Consider the following 21,044-nt stretch of genomic DNA (forward strand, 5'->3'; position numbering starts at 1 on the left):
TGAGAGAAACAAATGAGAAATAAAAAGTAACAGAGTGAAACCGAATTTCATTTTATTCCTATTATCCCCCTCGAGCACGAGCAAGTTTCAAAAATTTCGCTCATACACATATTCCGAAAGAAAAACCAAATTAGAAGCAGAGATTACTCTTCGCCTCCATTTTCATAGACACATTTCAGAACCTCAACCCCTCAAAAATTCATCTTCATGTCAATTTAGCTTGAACTAAGTGGATGGTTAGTTGTATTGCAACATGGTAATAATGTTGCAGAAAAATTCTCCAGTTTGGCAGCTGATTGGGACAACAATGCAACAAGATTGGAACTGAAGGCCCTTAGAGATCTGGTTTCCCTGATCACAGAGATTAATGTTTGTGCAAGGCATCTTCCAAGCCCACGTCCATCCCGACCCGGTTCTTAATAGAGGTGTTTGCGTCGAGAGGCGATTTGCACTTCCTTTGCAGCTCAACAAACCTGTTGACGTCAAAGCCATGTCTCTTGAGCAGCTTCCTCTGCCTCGAGACGAACAGCCTGTTCATTAAGTCTTGGTAGGTGGGGTCTCTAGAAGTGAACATGAAGTAGGCGTATCCTATCACTAGGCCAGTGGTCGTAGTGAAAAAGGCGATAGGTTCCATGACATCCCACGAGAACTCCCAGAAGGTCAAACGGAAGAAAAGTCCGACCTGCATAAGTGCAAAACCTAGACCCGACCAGAGGATGCGGCGGACTTGTTTATGCGCCAGAACATCAATTTCTTCCTTCTTCTCCTGAAGTTTCTTCAGCTCTTCCCTCATTGGATCATCGTCGGGAGTGAGGGCAAGTGGGACTGCTCTCCTCACAAGGTCAACTACCTGTTTTGCACAACCAAAAAACAGCACATGATGAGTAACTCGTACGAAGTAACCATAGCTCTAACCTAGGTAGGACCAACATTGAAGTTACTTGTGCAGAGAGTTTCCAAAACCAACATGTCCTATAATGGAGTAATGAGAGACTGATTTACTGTTATCTTTTCCCTGACTCCATATTCAGCTTCATGCCCAAAACGCTACTTGAGCTTTCACTCTCTCTGAAAGATACAAAAGCTTTTAAGGGGCAGTGAAGCGCTATGGAACAAGGGCATAAACCAAGCTTCAAGAACTACAAGTGATCTGATGAAGGAAAAATATCACTGCGACTACTGATCAAAATGGTATTTTCATCTCCGGCATCTTTTACTGAATAAGCAAAAAATGCATATAAGCAACTAAATTTTGGGTGTGAATACCATGGAAAGGAAGAAGGAATACAGCACATGTAGAGGTATCTGGATTCCCAACATGCAGGCAGGGACTAGTATTAGACAAAAGCTACTTTACGTGTAAGACTCAAATTCACACTATACTATATGCTCTCCCTATCACAAGAAACCTGAACACCAATAAACGCAGAAGGGCTTAATTGTGAAATACCTTATCTGGGTGAAGGTAGACCTTGTCTCTGAAGAGAAGAATAATGCCAGCTTCGTCAAGGACCTGGGCAAAAGCAGCTGCTTCTTGTGGAGATTTAGTAACACCAATTCTCTCGCATTCCTCCAAAAGTTCCTTATATCCAATAACCTCCTTCTCCTCCATCCCGAGCTTCTTCTTAAGAGCCTCTACATTCACCAGCCTCATCAGCTTCTTGGCTTCTCCAAATGTCATAGGATCTTTCTCTGCTGAAGAATTATTAGAAGCTGAATGAGGTGAATCGACAAGATTAGCCGCTGGTTTTGATTGGGATGAAGAAGTCGACAATGTCCTGCCTAAGATGCTGTAAATTGAGACTCTTGGAGGGATACTAGATGACACTGAGGATGATTTGTATGTTGAAGAAGAGGTAGAGCAAGGGACGTCAGAAAATCCATAATCAATGAAACCCCTTGATCCCAAACAAGGCACTGTTTTTCTTCCAGCGAATATCATATTCGACATGCTTCGTTTCAACTCGCCAGACAACCACCATCTACTAAACATTTTTGGCTGTTTGTATCCCCTCCTTAACTGAATATCTGCTCTGTCACCTTAGTTTTCACAAGTTAGCCTGGTTTCACGTCTACCTCCAAAAAGCATAACTAGCTGAAGATTTCCGCATTCTTTTGTTTCTCATTCATCCTAATTGCCATCTGAGAAAAGTCAAAACAAACAACACGAGCAAGACCACATATCAGGATTACGAACTGTTGAAAAGAACCTCAAAAAAGAGAAGTAGATATTTGTTGGTAGCTGAAGAATGTCTGATTTCTGAAAGCCACCGCCATTGAAAAGTGCCTAACAACTTCCAGGCAACTAGTCACAACCACTAGTCTATTGTCTATTTGCCTTACATCAACCATTGAATTTTCATAAATCGACATTTGAACTACTTCTAATAAATGTAGTCCTATTTCATTTTCATTGTGCTCCTTCGTTACTATCCTACACATCATTTACAATAACTAAAGGCAACATACATCTTGAAGTTCATCCATTTCCATTCTTTCATGCCAAACACAAAGTACTAAACTAACGCCCATTTCAACACTGCCAAATATAACCGGAACTGGAATAAGAGAGGAAAAGCGAAGCATAAGAACAGACAACATTATGATCAATTCACTTGAACAAAGACACCTTAATGTAGAATTTAATGGAAAAACTTAATAAACACGACAGGCAAGTCAGTCATAATAATTGAAAACACTGGGGACGATCTCCGAGGTCCAATTTATCGTCCAATTTCACATCTCCAAGAGCTACAGAAGAGAGAGAGAGAGAGAGAGAGAGAGAGAGTCAACGATCAGGTTTCCCATTTCCTCTGGTTTGGAATCTGAGATTCCAGCCATGGATTGAATAATACCAAGGGTCGAAAAGAATCGAACCTATAGGAATCCAAACCAATATATTTCCTGCCATATAAAATCATGACTCGGCAGATTAGGGATTGCATCACATTTGTTTCCTTTTTAAAGTATCTGCATCAATATTTCCTCCTGGATTTCGACTCTACCAACTATCACCTACTAAGAACACCAAAAGGATACTCACGCGAACAAATCAAAACGAGCCAGCAAAGAGTTTCTGCGCCGCTTGGGACCGCGAGGCAGCAATTTCAAATCAACCGAACTCACCCAATCAGGCCGGAAAATCTACCGACTATGAACCAAAGGCAAGAAATGTTACCTCTACCAATTGCTCCGGTCAATGATGCGGCGGGCTGCAGGGGCGGAAGAAGCTGCCGGGGAGAGGGAAAGAGACAAGATGAGGACGAGGAATAAGAGGAGGAGGAGGAGGAGGAGGAGGAAACTGTCAACTCAATGCTTGGGATGAACGATCAACCACTAACCCAGCTCAGATGAGAGAGCCGTCGAAAGATAATTGGAGAGAGAGAGAGAGAGGGAGCGAGATGAACATGGTGGAGTGGAGGGAGGAAGAGTCCCCAAAAAGGGGCCCGGCCATTGAATGACTCAATAAATAACGGTTCCCTACCTATTTTCCTTTTCTCTGACTTTTTCGTTCTGTTCTTTCTTTTATTTCTCGTCTTTTTTTTTTTTTCAATTTAATGATGCTGCGAGTTATTCTCAATCCCAAATCTCTACTTGTGCCTCAGCTTAGTCTCAATCACGAGATGCTTAACGGTGAATATCAAATGAAAAAGCCATTTATGTAATCGAACCCCTTAAATTGCATGTAAAGTTATTTCTTTTATTATCCTTTCTTTCTTCAATATTCTCAATGTCATTGTTTTCCCATTTTCTCTTTGGCAAGGGGAAATATCTACTGGGCCGGCCACACTAGGAGCGGCCCATGATCAAAGACTCGAGGACCCGACTCGAGGATCCGCGGCACTACTCGATTTGGACAGATAGTAGCTGACCCAACTTTACTCTTTTCGGTTTCTAGTACCCGAACCCAGCACCTCGTTCTACTTCTGGCTAACTCAGCCGTGAATCTATCCAAGCCCCTCACGAGCCAGCTAAGGCCGTGAGCTACAACAAAGATCGGTTTCTAGCCGTCCCTCGACGTCATCCTTGTTAGTACTCCCTTGTATTTGGGGAGAATGCCGGCGGCTAAATATTCGAGCCGCGTAATCGTTTGCGCTTCATTCGTCATCCACTGTTTCCACGAACAACTCTCTAGAACCCAACTGCCGATTAGACTTATGAACCTTCGTGATCATGGCGCTACGCTTTAGCACGTTGAGGTCGGCTAGTGGTTTCGCTACCAATTCTTAGGACTGCGCCCTAGCACGCCCGACACACCTCTCGAAACAAGGTGCATTGTCCCTTACATCATATTTTCGGCTAAATACTCGAAAGAATGGTATGTCCAACTTATACCATCCCGGCTGGCTAGCGCAGCGTTTACATGTCTTAGCTGTTAGATTCTGTGTGCTTTCTTCTTCTTTCCTTGTTTCCTTTCCTTTTTACCACCCTTATTCTAGTTAACATTCGCCATTTTTAGTGTAATTCCACAGAATAAAATCACAATTTCCTTTTTCAAAATTTCCCCATTTTAAGCGTCGCTAATCTATCTTTTGTAAACGCTTTCCCTTTTTAATTAGCTTGCATATGTATCGTCATATGGAAGTAACCCTTAGAAATCTATTGCTATACATGTGTATCTCTTATCTCTAATGTGTTGGTTAGTTTGTGACCACCTCGCCCGAAGCAGCCGGGAAACAAAATGATTGTGTTAAGTTGATTGACTGAGGACTAACTATTTAGATCTTGGCTCCAACCAAACGGTTAAATAATGCACCCAAAAGAATATAACAAACAGTTCGTAAGACCAGTATTACTTAATGAGAAATCCAGTCGTTGATCAATAACTTGCAATGCATGAAATCTTTATTGGAAAAGTAACGTAAACCCTTACTCTTTTTTTTTTTTTCCTTTTTAAATTATTTTTACTTATTCGAATTATTTCCCGTACTTGTGTAATACTATACGAGAAGAGAAATTTGTTATTTGATCTATGAACTCATATTGAGATATTGATTGATTAATTAATTAATTAAATAAAACATACCATAATCTAATGATTTTCATATAACATTGTGAAATTACATGCTGGGATACACATGATAAAAGCTTCTTCTGATTCCATAATTGGAAGCTGTAATCTATTTTGCGCGCTTACTTTTCATATTAATGAAATAATTCCTCAATAGTTCACACATATATATGAATAGAACTTGTTCTTGAATATTACTGCAGAAAATTATATATAGGGGAACTTCCTATACCTTTGTTTTTCCATGAGGATTAGAGGCATTTTACGACAAATTGTCGATATATATAAACTAGGTCTTTAGGCCGTATAATGCTCGTGTTTATAAACAAAATTTTATAATAAATAACTGAATTTATCAATGTATAATAAGATATGAATAAAAGTATTTATTTATCTCTTTGTAAATAAATTATCATATCACTATTTTTAATGGATAAGTGAGAAAAATTATAAACTTTAAAAAGATTTAGAAAAAAAGATATACATAATCAAATTGTACCATAGTCTCTCTGTGACATAAATTGTATATATATATTGTAACAGATTATAAAAAATTACCTAATTTTGGGAGAAATAACACAATTCATTTTGTTTCTTGGAATTCCGATTCATTTTTTTAATGAAATTGTATCAATTGATGGCAGTAGTAGTAAAATTTAGATTAAATTTATATTGATGGTAAAATAATGTTATGAGGCCATTTAATGCAATCAATTAGTAGAGTTTATCATGCATAATCAATTTATCATAATTGAGATGTGAAAATTAGTACTTTTTTTATTTAGATTGAACTGATACCGATGACAAAATAATATTATGAGGCATTTAATGCAAACAGTTAGTGGCGTTTTTCATTTGTAATCAATTTATTGTTATTGAGAGGGGGAAATTAATACTTTTTTAATATTATAGTAATTAAAGGAATAAATTATTTCACAGCAACTTATTTCTCCTCATATATATAATATATATCTGTCCACAACTTATTAGATTAGATTTTATTTATTTAATTTTACCGTTCTATTGCTATTTAGTAAGAGAGAATAAAAAATATATGTATATATATATATATGTATATATACACCAATAACTTCACTACTCATTGTGCTATTGTTATTCAAATCTCATATATTAAATTTCATGAATTTTGAATAATTTTGGCTAAATGGTTCAATTATTTCCGCGAGATACTTGATAGTTCATTGAACTACCATATGTTTAGCTTTAAAAATTTATTCAATAAGTTTAAATTTATGTAATTATAAATATTCTTAATTTTTCTAAAATTATGAATATTTATTTGGTATTAGAATGACAACATGTGATTTCAATTCTTCTTAGTGTTGCTTTGAATTTTTGTCATTTTCATACATGCTGATACTAATTACAGTAATATGTGTTATAATTAAATTTTATTTATATCATAAATATTTGTTATTTTCGTAAAAAGTGATTTGAATTAGTAGTTTCTTCATTTCCATATTTGCTATTATTAATGCTGATACTAATTACGATAATATGTGCATTAGTAAATTTTTATTTATATAATGATAAATATTTGTAAGTTTCATAATTAAGTTTGAATTAGTGTTTTCTTCATTTTCATATTTGTCATTATTAATTACAATTATATGTATTATTATTAAGTTTTTATATAACATATTAGTCTATGTATTAGTAAGAAATTTACGATTATACCTCTATTTGTTATGGCATAGCCAAGTTTATATAATATACAGAGAGATATGTCTTTGCTGTAAAATCCATTATAGAGCAATTTGATGTTGATGGTATACTTGTCTAAATATATAAGACTTGGGGCCACGAATTTAGTTAATGCTAGTGATGCCTATTTATCATCTAACATGATGATTATTATGTTTTCTTCTTGGAAGAACAACGGGAAACACCAAAGCCAAAAGAAGCACTACTGCGCCACAACTTCTACATATCTGCAAGGCCCGGCCACCATGATCATGCTTTTATATATATATATATATAGCTTTAGAACACTCAGTTTTTGAATGAAATTTTCTTGATTAGTTGAGTTTAAAAAAAAAATAAAACACATTCTCTCGATTTCTTTGAGTTTTTTTTAAACACACTTTTTTAATTTTTAAAATTATAAAATATAAACTTGTGAGACCAATTATTATTTTCTCAATTTTTTAGGTTTCTCTAAAATAGTTTTGGAAAATATGAATTTGAATATAGACTTCTGGGACAGGCATTATATTCCCATTTCTTAAGCTTTTGAAGATTTCAATTTCAATTTAAATTTTTTAAAACAAATAATATAGGTTTTTAATACTGATAATTAATTTCTCTGTTTTTTGAGCTCTTTCTCAAAAAATGAATCTTTAAATTTTTTTATAAAATTGATATAAATTTATGAGACCAGTCACTACTTTTTGAATTTTTTGAATGTTATAAAATATAAAAATATTATATGTAGATGGCCTCAGAATAAGGCTGGCAATTCCTAACATGATACGTTAACACGACATGGATACGACACGATGTTAAACGGGTTCGGATTGACCATTTTTTTATATTCGGTCTAAACGGGTCCAATCCGTTTAGACACGGTTAATAAGCGTGTCTTATCGAGTTGAACCCTGTGTAACCCGATTATACACGATTATTTAGACGTGTTTAATTATATAACTCATTAATCCATTTATGTAACTAAAATTACCAAAATATCCTTACATGTAACCCTAATTTCCTTCCGCCTTTCCGCGTCTATTCTAAGTTTCTAAGTTCTAACCAGGTAACCAAACCCTAATTCTTTACTTTTTGTCTTTCTCAATGGTCAACAAACGTCGATGTACATAGAGACAGAGACGAACCCGCAACCTCGAGCCCTCGACCTCAAGCCCGCGACCTCGAGCTCTCGACCGCGACCTCTAGTACCCTCTAAAGGCTGAAGCACATACGATTCCCGGGTCCTGACTCCGTCCCTCTGGTCTCGCTCACGCTTTGACACTCCTCCAGCAATCGCTGCTCTCCAATCCGAGTCTCCGACGTAATTGGTGAGTTCTCGATTGTTAATTAAAGGCCGATTGAAGTCCAATTGCACGGCCCTAACCCTAATTTCGATTTGAGTCTCTCTCTTTCTGTCTAGCAATTCTGATACTATAATATGGGATTAATACAAACAATGTTTATGAAAGGATAGTCAAAATTGGAATAGGAATCAGATCAGCATATTAGTTTAAAGGGGCTGATTCGGCTGACTAGTAAATAATCAATTGCAGGCACATGGTTTGGCCACTAATGGCGAGAGCAAAAACTGAAAATGGATCAGTTTCCGCTTATACAGTTACTGCTCCAGCAGAAATTCCACCAGAGGAAACTCAAGATGAGTTTTCCTTTGGGAGGGAAGGAGCTCCATCCTAGACAGAGGGGAAAAACATGATATGGCTCGGAAAGATATGTAATTACTTGCTATGTTCATCAATAATTTATGTCGTGGTTTGTGATTGAGCTTTGAAGCATATTGTTAGTGGTTACGGTAATAGAACTTATAACAATCTAAATAACTTCGGGAATAAGCAGAGGGAACATGAGGTAACGAGCAGCGGCAGCAGCCAGCACAAGGTAAATGCCATCGTGTTTGTGATTTTCCTTTTCTGGGTTGTGCTATTTCAACGTTCTGGTCACTGAAGGTTGATGCTTTCTTTTTTTTCCCTCTTTTTGGTGTCATCATATGGGGCTAGCAATGTTTGGGTCGTAATTTGGGTACATATCGAACCTGCATACCGACGCGTTCGATGAAATGCTTGAACGATTTTTGGTTTTGAGACTTTGTGGCATGTTCTTGGATTTCGAAGCGAAAAACAAACTTTGCAATTGTCATGTAATAAATTATGGCTCTGGTGGACCTGCTTCCAGATGGGTTGCCAAGATGTGTGGGATGGCTTGCTAGATATCAAACTTAAAACTATGAGACTATACGTCAAGAACCTAAGCTTCTAAATGGGTATCTTTAAGCAGGTCGTGTTAACGTGTTCGGGTAACCGAGTTGAATGGATAAACATGTTGTGTTAATGTGTCCGCGTAACGGGTTGACATGGATAAACAAGTCGTGTTCAAAATTTAACCCGTGTAATAATCGTGTTGTGTATGGATACGTGTACCTATTATGACACGTTTCGATAAACATGTTTAAACATGTCGTGTCTGGGTTGATACGGATATAAACATGTCGTGTTCGTATTTTCAAAATCTGACCCGTTTAATAATCGTGTCGTGTACGGGTTATAACTTCCATGACACAAGTCCGTTTAGACACGACACGTATAAACACGACACGACGCGAATTGTTACCCCTATCTCAGAACACCAAAATCAATGAATGAATTTTTCTTTATTTTATGAGCTTTTTTTTTTAGTTTTTAAAAATATATAGATATAGATTTGTGTGATCGGTCATAATTTTCTCTACTTTTTGAGATTTCTTTAAAAAATAATATTTTATTTTTAATTATTAAATTTCTTAAAACGTATAAATATGAATTTGTGAGACTGGTAATCATTTCTCGATTTTTTTACCTTTTCTTATAAAACGAAATTTTAATTTTTTAAATTTTTTGAAACATATAAATAAAGATTAGCGAGACCATTTGTTATTTTATCATTTCCTTTGTTTTTTAGAAAATTTATTTTTAAAATATTTCAAGACGTATAGATATATATTTATGGTATATGTTATTATTTTCTCAATTTTTTAATAAAAATATTTTATAAAAATCTAGATAAAATAAATCATGTAAGATCGTATTTGCTTTTCAAAAAAATCAGAATTAGATTATATTTTTATAGATATGATGTCTTTCTTTTTTTTTTCAAAAAGCAAGTCAGATCATTTTTTTTTATAGATATGGATATGATGCTATCTATATTATGTTTTGTATGATACAATATAAATACCAGCAATACCAAAATAAAATTGTTACTAACTTGATTCCAAAAGATATTATTTCTCGGTCTGCGCATTCCTTAATTTTTTGCACACGTGTGAGTTCTTCAATTTTTTTTAATGCATAATTTTTTTTTTAAAATTTTGAATTCTCCAATTTTATGTAAAACCATGCTCTATCTCGTGTAATGCATGAGCTCCATGATTAGTAGAATATAATGGTAGAAACTCTTGACTAGGTTTCCCTATTTGACTTGGAACTTGAAATTGGAGCTCTTTATTCGCTATCTTTTCATTTGCCAAATATAATAGATTTAGCTACGATGACATTATATTTAACATTAATAATAAGAAGAATATAAGAATTCGCCCACTTATACTAAAATTAATTAACAAGTGTGCCTCAATCAAAATAACTCTTCATATATGTCTCAAAGTATAGTAGTAACAATTTCGTTATCTTCTCGAAATAATTCAAAAATACAGTAGTAATAAAATAATAATTAAATAATAATTTTTTTAAAAAAAAAGAAATTTCATATTCAAGATAAAAAAATTAGTATGTTGAAAGTTTAAATATTTATTACAAGACAAGTCATGATTGTATATAACTTTTCATAACTTAAATGCAAATTATCGTTAATAATATCGAAAATGAATATAATTAACTTTTTGATAAATAATCATTCTCAACTAAATATATTTCAATGGTTAAAATTGAAAATATAAATTAATTATAATTATTTTTCTTAGTATGTTAAGATTTATGCGTAACTTTAATAAGTCAACTCCTAATTTTCCAACTCTTCATATACTTGAACTTAACATCAATCACAAATATTTTTAGCTAATAATGTTCTTAAATTCTAAGAGAACTTCTAACTTGACATTATTAGTTGACTGTAACAATTGTCTATTTATATCTTTTAACTCCAATTGATTTTTTAATTTTATAAGTTACCAATGAATTTTTTTGAAGAAATAAAATGATTTATATTATTAAAAACTTTTACCGTCCCAATATTAAAATTGAAGTACTCATGAAATTGAAACAAAATACTCGATCTATAGTATATACGGTAAAGGAGAATCGGTCCATTAATTATGTGATCTAATTAGTTTTTGATTCATTATTTTATATAAGTAAAAATAAAATACATGTAACGTGTATATTTGAATAAGAATTTTGAATGATTGTACTCAATAAATTATAAACATGAAAAAAGTTACAATACGATTACCGAAGGTCCAATTTTGATCATTTAATTAACAAAAAAGGTAAAATGTAGTTACTTAAAGAACCGAAAATTGAAATACCCAAACCATTTAAACCTAAATATACAAATTCAATCTTTTAATTTAATTAAAGAATTATATTATTTATCATCTAGATATATTGTCAATATTATTTATAAAATGTAAATTTTTGTCAAAAGATGAAATAAAAATATATAAACATATTGCTGCAATTTTTATATAAACCAATCTAATATAAGCTGGAGACTTTAGCTACATGCCATCTATATATAAGCGAAGTTTAATTTATGGACACATCATTGACATGCCATCAATATGGAAGCGACCCTCCAATTTTATTGTAATTTATATGTGGCCTGATGGATTTGTGACGTTGTTGAAAGATCTGTGGGCCAAAATGTTATCTTTAATATTAGGGAAAAAGTATAAAAACTCTCATTGTGATTTGGGGTTAGGAAAAATTGCATCACGTGTTTTTTTGTTAGGAACGATTAGTCCTCCTGTGATATACTCCATTAGCCGTAGGGGGTTACGATTTTAGTTTTTTTTTTTTTTTTTTTTTTTTTCTATTTTTAGTTCTCAATCTTTAGCCTTTTAGTCATTTTGGTTATAAATCTTTTTTCTTTTATTAATCATATCCTCAACTTTTCACTTTACTCCTCGAAAGAAAATCGAAAGGGAAGGTGGCGGCCTTGACCCCTCCACCGAGGTCGCCAGCGTTCTTTGTGGGTACCGGCAACCTTGATCGAGGGGTTCGGGGTGCCAATTGGCGGCCCCAACCCCCCAATCGACCGGGGACTCTGACTCGAAATTTCTGATTGATTTGCGAGCTAGGGCCGCCAATTGGCAACCTCGACCCCTCCACTGAGGTCGTCGGTAACCACGGAGGACACTAGCAACCTCGATGGAGGGGTCGGGGTCGCCGATTGGTGGCCCTAACCCGCGAATCGATTGGGAGCTCCGACTTAGATCCCCCGGTCGATTTGGGGGCTTGTGGCCGCCAACCAGCGACCCCGATCCCTCCATCGAGGTTGCCGGTACCCATAGAGGATGCCGGCGACCTCGGTGAAGGGGTCAGGGTCCCCATTTGGCGACCCTGACCCTTCATTCCCTTTCAATTTTCTTTCAAGGACGAAAATGAAAAGTTGATGGTATGAATGATAAAAGAAAAAAGACTTAGAACCAAAATGATTAAAAAGACTAAAGATTGATGATTAAAAATGAAAAAAAAACTAACGTCGTAACCTCCTATAGCTAACGAAGTACACTACAATGGGCTAATTGTCTATAACAAAAACACATGGTGCAATTTGTCCCATTTCCAAATCACAATGGAGATTTTTGTACTTTTCCATTTATATTAAAATGACTAGAAAAAACTAGTGTTCCACCATAGAACATAATTTGGCATTCCACTGTATAATTTGCCTTCAATATTTTTTTATATTGATGATTGAGGTTTTATTTACCTTTTTATTCGTAATAGTCCGATATTACTATGAAAATTTAAAACTGGCACATAGTATTTTGTAAGACCAAATAAATGGAAGTTTACATTCACTAGCCCTTGATTCCTAAATCCGCCTGGTATGCAATCAACTTAACTCATCGCTGAAGCCACTGGAACAATTAAATTATTTTGAAGCAGTCCAAGTGAAAAAATGTTTCACCCTTAAAGAAATAACCGTTGAGGGCCATAACTAGAGTCCACAACTCTTCATGGCTATACCAACAGACTTGCAGGAGGGACAATTATCCACAGCCAGTTTAATAACATTGGGACTAAAATAGTATTATTGCTCTATATGCTTCTCGTAAATGTCAGCTACACATTAGATAAGAGTAAAAGTTTCTCATGAGCCATCTGTTAAAGCATCACTAATGTTTTTGGATGAAGTAAATTCCTTAGAAACTGTCATGGTAAAAGTGTTTGAGCAGAAAAGAGTTAACCGCTTAAAGGCATAGCCATAGTCTTTTTTTTTTTTAATAACTACATTGAGAAAAGGAATAGTGTTGATTTCATGACTAAAATTGCTTGGTATGATATATGCATTGGTTACCATTTACTAGGATAGCACATAACAATTTCTATTTCAAGGAAGCGGTAGTCAAATACAAGTGAAATTCTGAATATAGAACTTTCAGCCCCCGACGCACTTGTCTAGTCAGCCGTAAATCCCCGTAATACGGTAATGTATAAACTGTCAACATTCGGAGGCATCATATCCAGATTCCAACTGACCATATTAGCTCAATCTTGAATATTATCAAGAAAGTGCATTTTGGTAACTTTTGCCCACGCGTTCAGAGCTTATTCGGGTTGGGAAGAATTTCTGACCTTTTTCCAGCCATCATACCAATCCCTTGGTCTATCTATATAAATCGAAAGGGAGAAGAGAGAGTTTGCAATCAAAAGACAGTCACTAAACAATCCCTCTCTTTTCCCTTCTTTGAAACCAAAGTTGCGTTGAACAACCAGTTGCAAGTCAAGAGCATCTCCTAACAGGTAAAAATCCTCCATAATAGTCTCTATCGTAAAGATGTCTTTCTTTAGATTTTCTCTATGTTTTTTCACTTCTTTTTATTTCTTCCATTCCTTATGTAGGCTTGTATTCTTGTCTAGTTAACCACCATTGCTTTGATCAAGAGAACTCCGAGACAAATTGGGAGACTTATACAAAGATATATGACATAACGAAAAAGAGTTGAGTAGGGCAACAGTTTGCATGAGCCCATGGCCCTTTGTTTTGAATTGGTTGAAAAATTAAGGGACTCTTAATCGGCTGAGTTGTGGTTTATAGGATATACTGAAAAATTAACAGATATGTCTTGCGTAATTAATCAGATACTCGGCCATCAAATACTCCTCAAAATTAGTTTTCTTAAAATAGGCTATATTTTCCATGTTTAAACAACAACTTTGCATGACGAAATTAATGAAGTAATAAATCTCTAAAACTCCTACTTTCTCATACATTCAAAACTTGTTTAGTGTTATCAAAATGGGTGTAGCGTAGTGGCGTGGGCCCTCGCCTGGTAATCAAAAGGTTCCAGGTTCGACACTCGGTGGAACTATTCCTGCCCTCTCGTCATCGGTAGAGAAATTTCTCTTTCTCTAAACTGTGTTCGTACACATAATAAGAATTGATACTGATTAACCTATGGATAAATCTACAAGCACCAAAATTTGATGATTTTGACAGACATTTGCATGAGACGTTTCAATTCGTAGTTCAGCTGAATTGGAATCTATATAATATATAATTGCGAAATGAGGAGAGAGGATTAACGAGGTTGCCCTAAGTGGAGAGGGAGAATTATCGAGGTCATTCCAAGTGTCAAACCCTCAGCTTACCATTGTGCTACTTTTCATTTATCTATGGAGATAACTTAACCAACAAGAAAATAAAAAATAAATTCAATTATAATTGTCCAAACTCCCATGTTCTATCTTTTACTTGAAAAGAAAAAAAAGGAAAAAGAGTTGCCACTTAATTCTCTTACAAATCGGAACTAAACAATAAATTCAATAATAATTGCCCAAATTCCTATTTTCATCTATGACCGAATCAAAGAAAAAAGGATCGCCTCTTAAAAGAACCAATGCTTCTCTTGCAAATCGAAACTATGAAAATGTTCAATAATAATTGCTCAAACTGTCATTTCCAACTTTAACTGAGACAAAAAAAAATGGTCACCTCACAAAGGAAGCAAGGTTCCCCTTTCAAATCGACATTGTAGAAGATATTTTAATTTTTAAAATTTTACATGTTTTAATTTATTATAAATCGTTTGAAAAACTTATATGTTTCACAGGCCGTAAATTACATGCAAAATCATATTTGCAAAAAAATAAAAAATATAATAAAAAACTTTTAAAATGATTAATATTCTATACATAATTCATAAGTTTTTGCTAAACAACCAACTTTAATTTGATGAAAAATAAAAATGTTGTAGAATAATTTACACATAAGAATATAAATTCATGTTTCAAAATGAAAAGAACTAATAAAAATATTAAGTGAATTGCATAATACATGGGATAAACTTATATAACGATTATGTTAATTTCGATTAGAAAAACTTTATTCATTTCATTTAATCGACAACTTGAGAATTATTAAAAACTTAATTCTACAGTCATAAACTAATTAATATTTTTAAAAATATTATTTTTCATAAGTAACAATCCCGCGCACTGCGCGGATGGGATGGCTTGTTTCTTTTAATTTCAAAAATTTAAAGTTGTGACCAAGTCCAGACTTCACTTTCACATGAGACATAACATGTGGGGAAAAAAAAAGGGCTACAAGGCGTTATTTTTAGAGTGGTAATTAAAAGCAAAAATTAACTAAGCTGATAATGAACTCTAAAGTGGTAACTAGTGAGTTTTATTGAATGAAGTCATCTTTTGGTGAGAAATAAATGCTAGTCTAGATATGAAAAATTCTTCTTTATTTTTTCTATTTTGATATTTTTTGTTTATTATTTTTCTCTTCGATAGGTTTCCTTCCAAAGGTAATGGGCCATACCAACACCAAAAGCACTGTTGCCCAGGAAAGTACTTCTGTTCATGACGAAACCCTAGTGGACTACTACCCGGCCGCCTACCAAGTAGATCCCGATTTTCAAATATATGATTTCAACCTCCAATCCCGAAACTTCAGCGGCATTACAGCCCTCTCAAGTAGCCACAATCATGGCCTTGAGGTGCAAGCCCTCTCACTCGAGTCTCTTTGAGTAGTCACAGAGTGTTTGCTAGATATGGATGAGGAGGTGGCACGGGTGGTTATGGATTCTAAGGAGGATATATGGAAAAGTAAGGAGATGTCCGAGATTGTGAATGGCTTCTTCGAGAACAGCTTAAGGACCCTTGATTTCTGCACGGAGCTCATGAGCAGCTTGAAGCATGCAAAGGATAGACAATTTATGTCTCCCCTAGCACCTGAGAGGCCCGAAGAAGATCACCAAGGCATTTCCAATCGTGGAGAAGAAACAGAGAAAAGCAGGTACATACGTTTCAGCAGTTTGATGTTTAATCAAATAAAACATCGTGCATACCACAATCTCATACAGATGAAAAATTAAATATCTTACACTAATTTTTGTTGGCTGATAAAAAGAAACATGTACTTAAAGACCTTGGAGGAGCTGAAGACGTTGAATGGGACCCTATGCACAGAAGAGCTTTTACAAATCTTACAGACAGTTTACGAGAGCCACATTAAGGTGCTCGAGAGGCTGAAAAATGGGAAATTGAAGCTTCACAAGAAGTTAAGGGGTGTTCAATCTTGGAGGAAGGTCACGAGAGTGATCTTTGTCACGACTTCGGCGGCAGTGGTAATATGCTCGGTGGTAGCGGCTGCTGCAGGGGCAGCCTCGACAGTGGTGGCAAGCTTATCAGCTGCCACTGCATTCCCTATTAGCTCAGTAGGCAAGTGGATCGACGGACTCTTGAAAAAGTACGAAGATGCACTTAAAGGACAAATAGAGGTTCTCAGCTCTATGCAGGTGATTGTACAATCTTTACTCTAGAAACTATCTATGAAAGACATCCGTGTTTTCTGCATAATGACGACCATTTTAATTCCAAAAGAAATAGTGCCATCACTCAAAACACTTGACCGACTAATCCAATTTATCATGCAACAGGTGGGCACCTGTGTTGTCCTAAAGGACTTGAAGACGATTGGACTTTCCATAGGAAAGCTTGATAAAGAGCTCAAGTCGCTTACAGAGACTACTGATCCCATAGTGGATTCGGAAGTATCTGTTAAGAAAGACATAGGGGAGGTCAAGGAGCAACTTTGGGATTTTATGGAGTGTGTTGATGAACTAGGGGTCTGGGCCGACCGGTGCAGCCACCAGATTCGACAAGCAAGGATGGTGGTTCTCCGTAGAATCATTAACCGCCGTGAGAACTTGAATTAAGAAATGCAAAAAAAAAAAAAAAAAGCTCCCTAATTTTAACCCGGCAAGTGGCGAATGTTGGCTGATATGTTGTACATATAGACAACCATAATCTTGCTTGCGATAAATAGAAAGATTAATCTGTGGGTCGATTAATTCTTAATTGCGTTCTTTAGTTAAATACCTATTAATGCTGAATGTATCCAAGAGCAAAAATATAAAAACACAAATCTTAAAAAACCACGTCTTCATATAAGAACTAGTTTTAACTTTATATACTATAATGTATCTGCATCGGATATAGAGAACAATCATTACAGGGAATGGGACTATGACGATGGTTTTTCCAATGATTTCAACAGCTTTTCCAACTTTTATGGTCGGTTTGGTTTCAGAGGTAAAATAACTTTGATTTTAATTTTGATTTTGATTGTGGAAAAGAACAAATGAAATGAGATTATAAATTTGACTTGGGAAACATGTGTTTTTGTTGTGTAGTGTGTTTAGTTAAAATTAAAGTTAAAATTTTTGACTTGAAAAATGTGTGTTTTTATTGCGTAATGAATTGAGTTAAAGTTAAAATTAAAGTAAAAACTTTAACTTACAATCCAAACCCCCTTTTCATGTTTGTACTAGTGGACTTGCAAGATTTTAATAATTATTAGTAGCCATTTGAACAACAATTGGTGTAAAAATGTCTACAACAGTGGAAAAGTTTGACAGAGGACTGCATGTCTCCCATATCAATTTGCCCCATTTGCGTTGTCTGCTCTACACAATAAAATGTTTGTTAAGCTATAGTCGTTGGATAATTTTTTGTTGGATGATCTACCACCACTTTATGTCAATCTAGATGACAGGTGTGTTTTGCTCGGAAGAAATTGTCCAGTTTTTGATCCCTGGGAAAACTAACCTTGTTTTCCAGGATATGTTACCTATTAAGGCTGAGTTCGGGAGTGCGGTGCTTCTCCCCAAACTCCATTTTATCTGCTTCCACTGCAATAGGAAGCTGTTTGGGGTTGCTTTTTGTTGTCTGTTTGCTGTCGCAATTCTAACCCCAACCGTGAAAAATAAAAGCAGATGGCTAACTCTGGTTATTTATAATTTTTATTAATTAAGTTTATTATCAAACTTTTGTCCATTTTTATTGATATAATTACATTTGAATTAATTGAATACACGATAAAATTGGACAAACCCTTGTGTACCATTTTATCTAATAGTTTATAGTTGATAATAAATAGCAAAAATAAAAGAGAAGTGAAAATGAATGACAGAAGAGGATGTGGGAAACTAAATTGAATGAAAGCATTAGAGTGAAACATGGAGAGAGAAAAAGCGAGAGAGAGGAAAAGGGTAATCTACATATTATGTAATTCAAAATACTCCCACGAGAGTTCCCGTCCGATCAATGAGGATATACTTTCAGCTCATTGTGAAAAGTCTCCTCACATTCCTTGCATTAAAGCATATACATAAATGCGTTAACCTTTATAATTTTTACTCTAATCTCTTCCGTTCTCTTAAAGAGCAGTATTTAATAATATCATTATTGAATTTTGAATTTCCAAAATATTTTATCCAATAAATGTACAATCTACTTACGCGTCTTCCAAAATACAAGTACCCACGCAACGCGCCTGCTAAGGACTTGTTTATAACTAATTTATAGTTTATCCATTATATAGGCTGGTGCCTTGCATGCGTTTAATAAATAAAAACTTATGATATTTATAAAATCAAAATGAAAATTTATATTATAATATTGAGTCTCATGTATAAAGTATATTACATACAAAGCTTATTTTTACTCTATTAATTTTAAGATGATAAATTTCAAACTTATATGAGTACAACAAATTATTATTCAAGAGATAATGATCCAAACATAATATAATATATATTGCAAAAAAATATTCATTAATTTCTGTTGTGAATAAGTTTATTTGATTTAAATATTTTTAGTGGATAACTGCCAAAAACTAGAAATCATAAGAAAAATTAGAAAAAACAAAAGAGTACATGATCATACTACATCATGCTATTTAGAGCACATGATCATACTATACTATGTATATATATGTCCAAAACATATATATATTGTTAAAGTGAATTAACATATATATTTATTTAATTATTTATTTACTTATTTGATAAATATTTTGTTAATGCAAACTAATTGTATATACATATTACACTTATGCCATTATTTAATAGACTTGCATTCAACTTTATATATTATATATAGATTCCTATATACATAATTGTATTACATGATTCGATGAAGGGTATATTGGTAATTCAATCAGATAATTATCAAGGGTACACCAAGTGTTTCCTATGTATATATATATATAGTATAAATAATGATCTATTATGAGAGATTAATAATTGATATTTGAGCATGAGCCCTCTGAGAAACAAAAGAAAATTACTATTAAATTTAGAAAATGTCAAGGGCAACACAAAGTGGGAAACTTCACGAGATTTTGCGAAGATTGTCGCTTCTTTTTTACCCTGGAATATCAAATTTTCAGGGGTATTTTTGGTAGTTATATTACCGCAATAGAACAATATAGATGAATTAATTTCATTAATTTGATTCATAGAAGAAACTTATTGTGCTATAAACGCAAAAATACTAACTACCAATTAATAATGGTGAGGGATGCAAACATATATGACAATGAAACATTTGCTAAATTCTTTGTGCAAAAATGTGACCTGAGTAGGCGTGCTCAAATTGGTTGTTAATAATGGTGAGGGCATCGAACATAATAAAATGAAGATTGAATGGTGAGGGAATCGAATATTTTATGTTAATAATGGCGACGAAATCGAACATAAATGTTAATGTAAATATTTAAAGGAATACATCGATTTGTTTAAAAATTGAGTAGGCTTGCTCAAATTGGTTGTGGACACTGTGACCTGACAAATATTTGAAAGAACTTCACTGTCGTTATAAGATTGAAAAAAGGTATGGCAAATAAGCATGTATTATATATAACAAGTATTTATTCACTAATAACCAGACAACCATAAATTTGTATATAATTCATCATATTTCTTTCATTATTAACCCAATATATCTACATAAGATACATTATACTATTGAAATGTGATTAAATTATACATACATATCTATACATATGAATGCAGTGCACGTGTCTTCCTCCTAGTAACATAAATTGAACCCAATTTTTTCACTCTCTGATATGTGAAAAAGGTAAAAGATCAGGGTCAATTCCAAAAAGAAAATCTCCTAAGTTTTTTACTGGAGAAAGCAATTGTGAGATGTTTCAATATATATATATATATTATCTTAGTGATTGAGGTTTTATGTACCTTTTTATTTGTAATAGTCCTATGTTACTATTGAATTATAAATTAGCACATATTATTTTATAAGACCAAAAAAATGGAAGTTTGCACCCACTAGCCCTTGATTCCTAAGTCCTTCACTAGCTGGTATGCAATCAACTTAACTCATCGCTAAAGCTACTGGAAGAATTAATTATTTTGAAACAGAAGAGCGGAAGAAGTTTAAGCCTTAAAGAAATAACTGTTAACCAACAACTTCTTACGATGAAATTAATGAAGTAAGTTCAAATAGTTCGGTACTTGTTCCCACAAAGTAAGTTCTTAGGTTTGTATTTTGTGAATGGCGAAAATCGATGCTAGATTAGATGGAGTCTGTTGGGCTTCTGAATACTAGGGATCACACCAGATTTTTTTTTCTAAGACTCGTGTTTTCTAAATATTCATATTCGTTTAGTGTTTTGTACATTCTTGCACTCACTTCTACTTTGCACATCTCTGGTAGAGAAACTTCTCCTCCTCTGACCTATGCTTGTACTCATAATAAGAATTGATACTGATTAACCACTGGATAAATCCACAAGCACCAAAATCTGATGATTTTGACAGACATTTGCA

The 21,044-nt window shown here is 34.1% G+C and overlaps 2 protein-coding genes across 2 annotated transcripts; one reads left to right on the top strand and one right to left on the bottom strand.

The window, feature by feature from the left end:
- Nucleotides 1–32: 32 nt before the first annotated feature.
- On the bottom strand, nucleotides 33–3,461 carry LOC116203089 (calcium uniporter protein 5, mitochondrial). Its single transcript, XM_031534752.1, has 3 exons — nucleotides 3,179–3,461; nucleotides 1,451–2,142; nucleotides 33–850 (listed from the first exon to the last, which is right to left on the bottom strand). The coding sequence occupies exons 2-3, from the start codon at nucleotides 1,991–1,993 to the stop codon at nucleotides 365–367; spliced, it is 1,029 nt and encodes a 342-aa protein (XP_031390612.1). The 5' UTR covers nucleotides 1,994–2,142; nucleotides 3,179–3,461; the 3' UTR covers nucleotides 33–364.
- Nucleotides 3,462–15,959: 12,498 nt separating this feature from the next.
- LOC116204184 (UPF0496 protein 1-like) lies at nucleotides 15,960–17,126 on the top strand. Its single transcript, XM_031536254.1, has 3 exons — nucleotides 15,960–16,204; nucleotides 16,319–16,706; nucleotides 16,848–17,126. The coding sequence occupies exons 1-3, from the start codon at nucleotides 15,960–15,962 to the stop codon at nucleotides 17,124–17,126; spliced, it is 912 nt and encodes a 303-aa protein (XP_031392114.1).
- The last annotated feature ends 3,918 nt before the right edge of the window (nucleotides 17,127–21,044 follow it).

The sequence above is a fragment of the Punica granatum genome, chromosome 4, assembly GCF_007655135.1.
Source record: "Punica granatum isolate Tunisia-2019 chromosome 4, ASM765513v2, whole genome shotgun sequence".
NCBI classification, from domain to species: domain Eukaryota; kingdom Viridiplantae; phylum Streptophyta; class Magnoliopsida; order Myrtales; family Lythraceae; genus Punica; species Punica granatum.

Bases quoted from the DNA above. Each gene is read 5' to 3' on its own strand.
- LOC116203089 (XM_031534752.1), bottom strand. From the start codon at position 1,993: ATGTTTAGTAGATGGTGGTTGTCTGGCGAGTTGAAACGAAGCATGTCG. The intron at 851-1,450 runs GTATTTCACAAT...TGTGCAAAACAG, and splicing joins TCTACCTTCACCCAGATAAG to GTAGTTGACCTTGTGAGGAG.
- LOC116204184 (XM_031536254.1), top strand. From the start codon at position 15,960: ATGGATGAGGAGGTGGCACGGGTGGTTATGGATTCTAAGGAGGATATA. The intron at 16,205-16,318 runs GTACATACGTTT...GCTGATAAAAAG, and splicing joins GAAGAAACAGAGAAAAGCAG to AAACATGTACTTAAAGACCT. The intron at 16,707-16,847 runs GTGATTGTACAA...ATCATGCAACAG, and splicing joins AGGTTCTCAGCTCTATGCAG to GTGGGCACCTGTGTTGTCCT.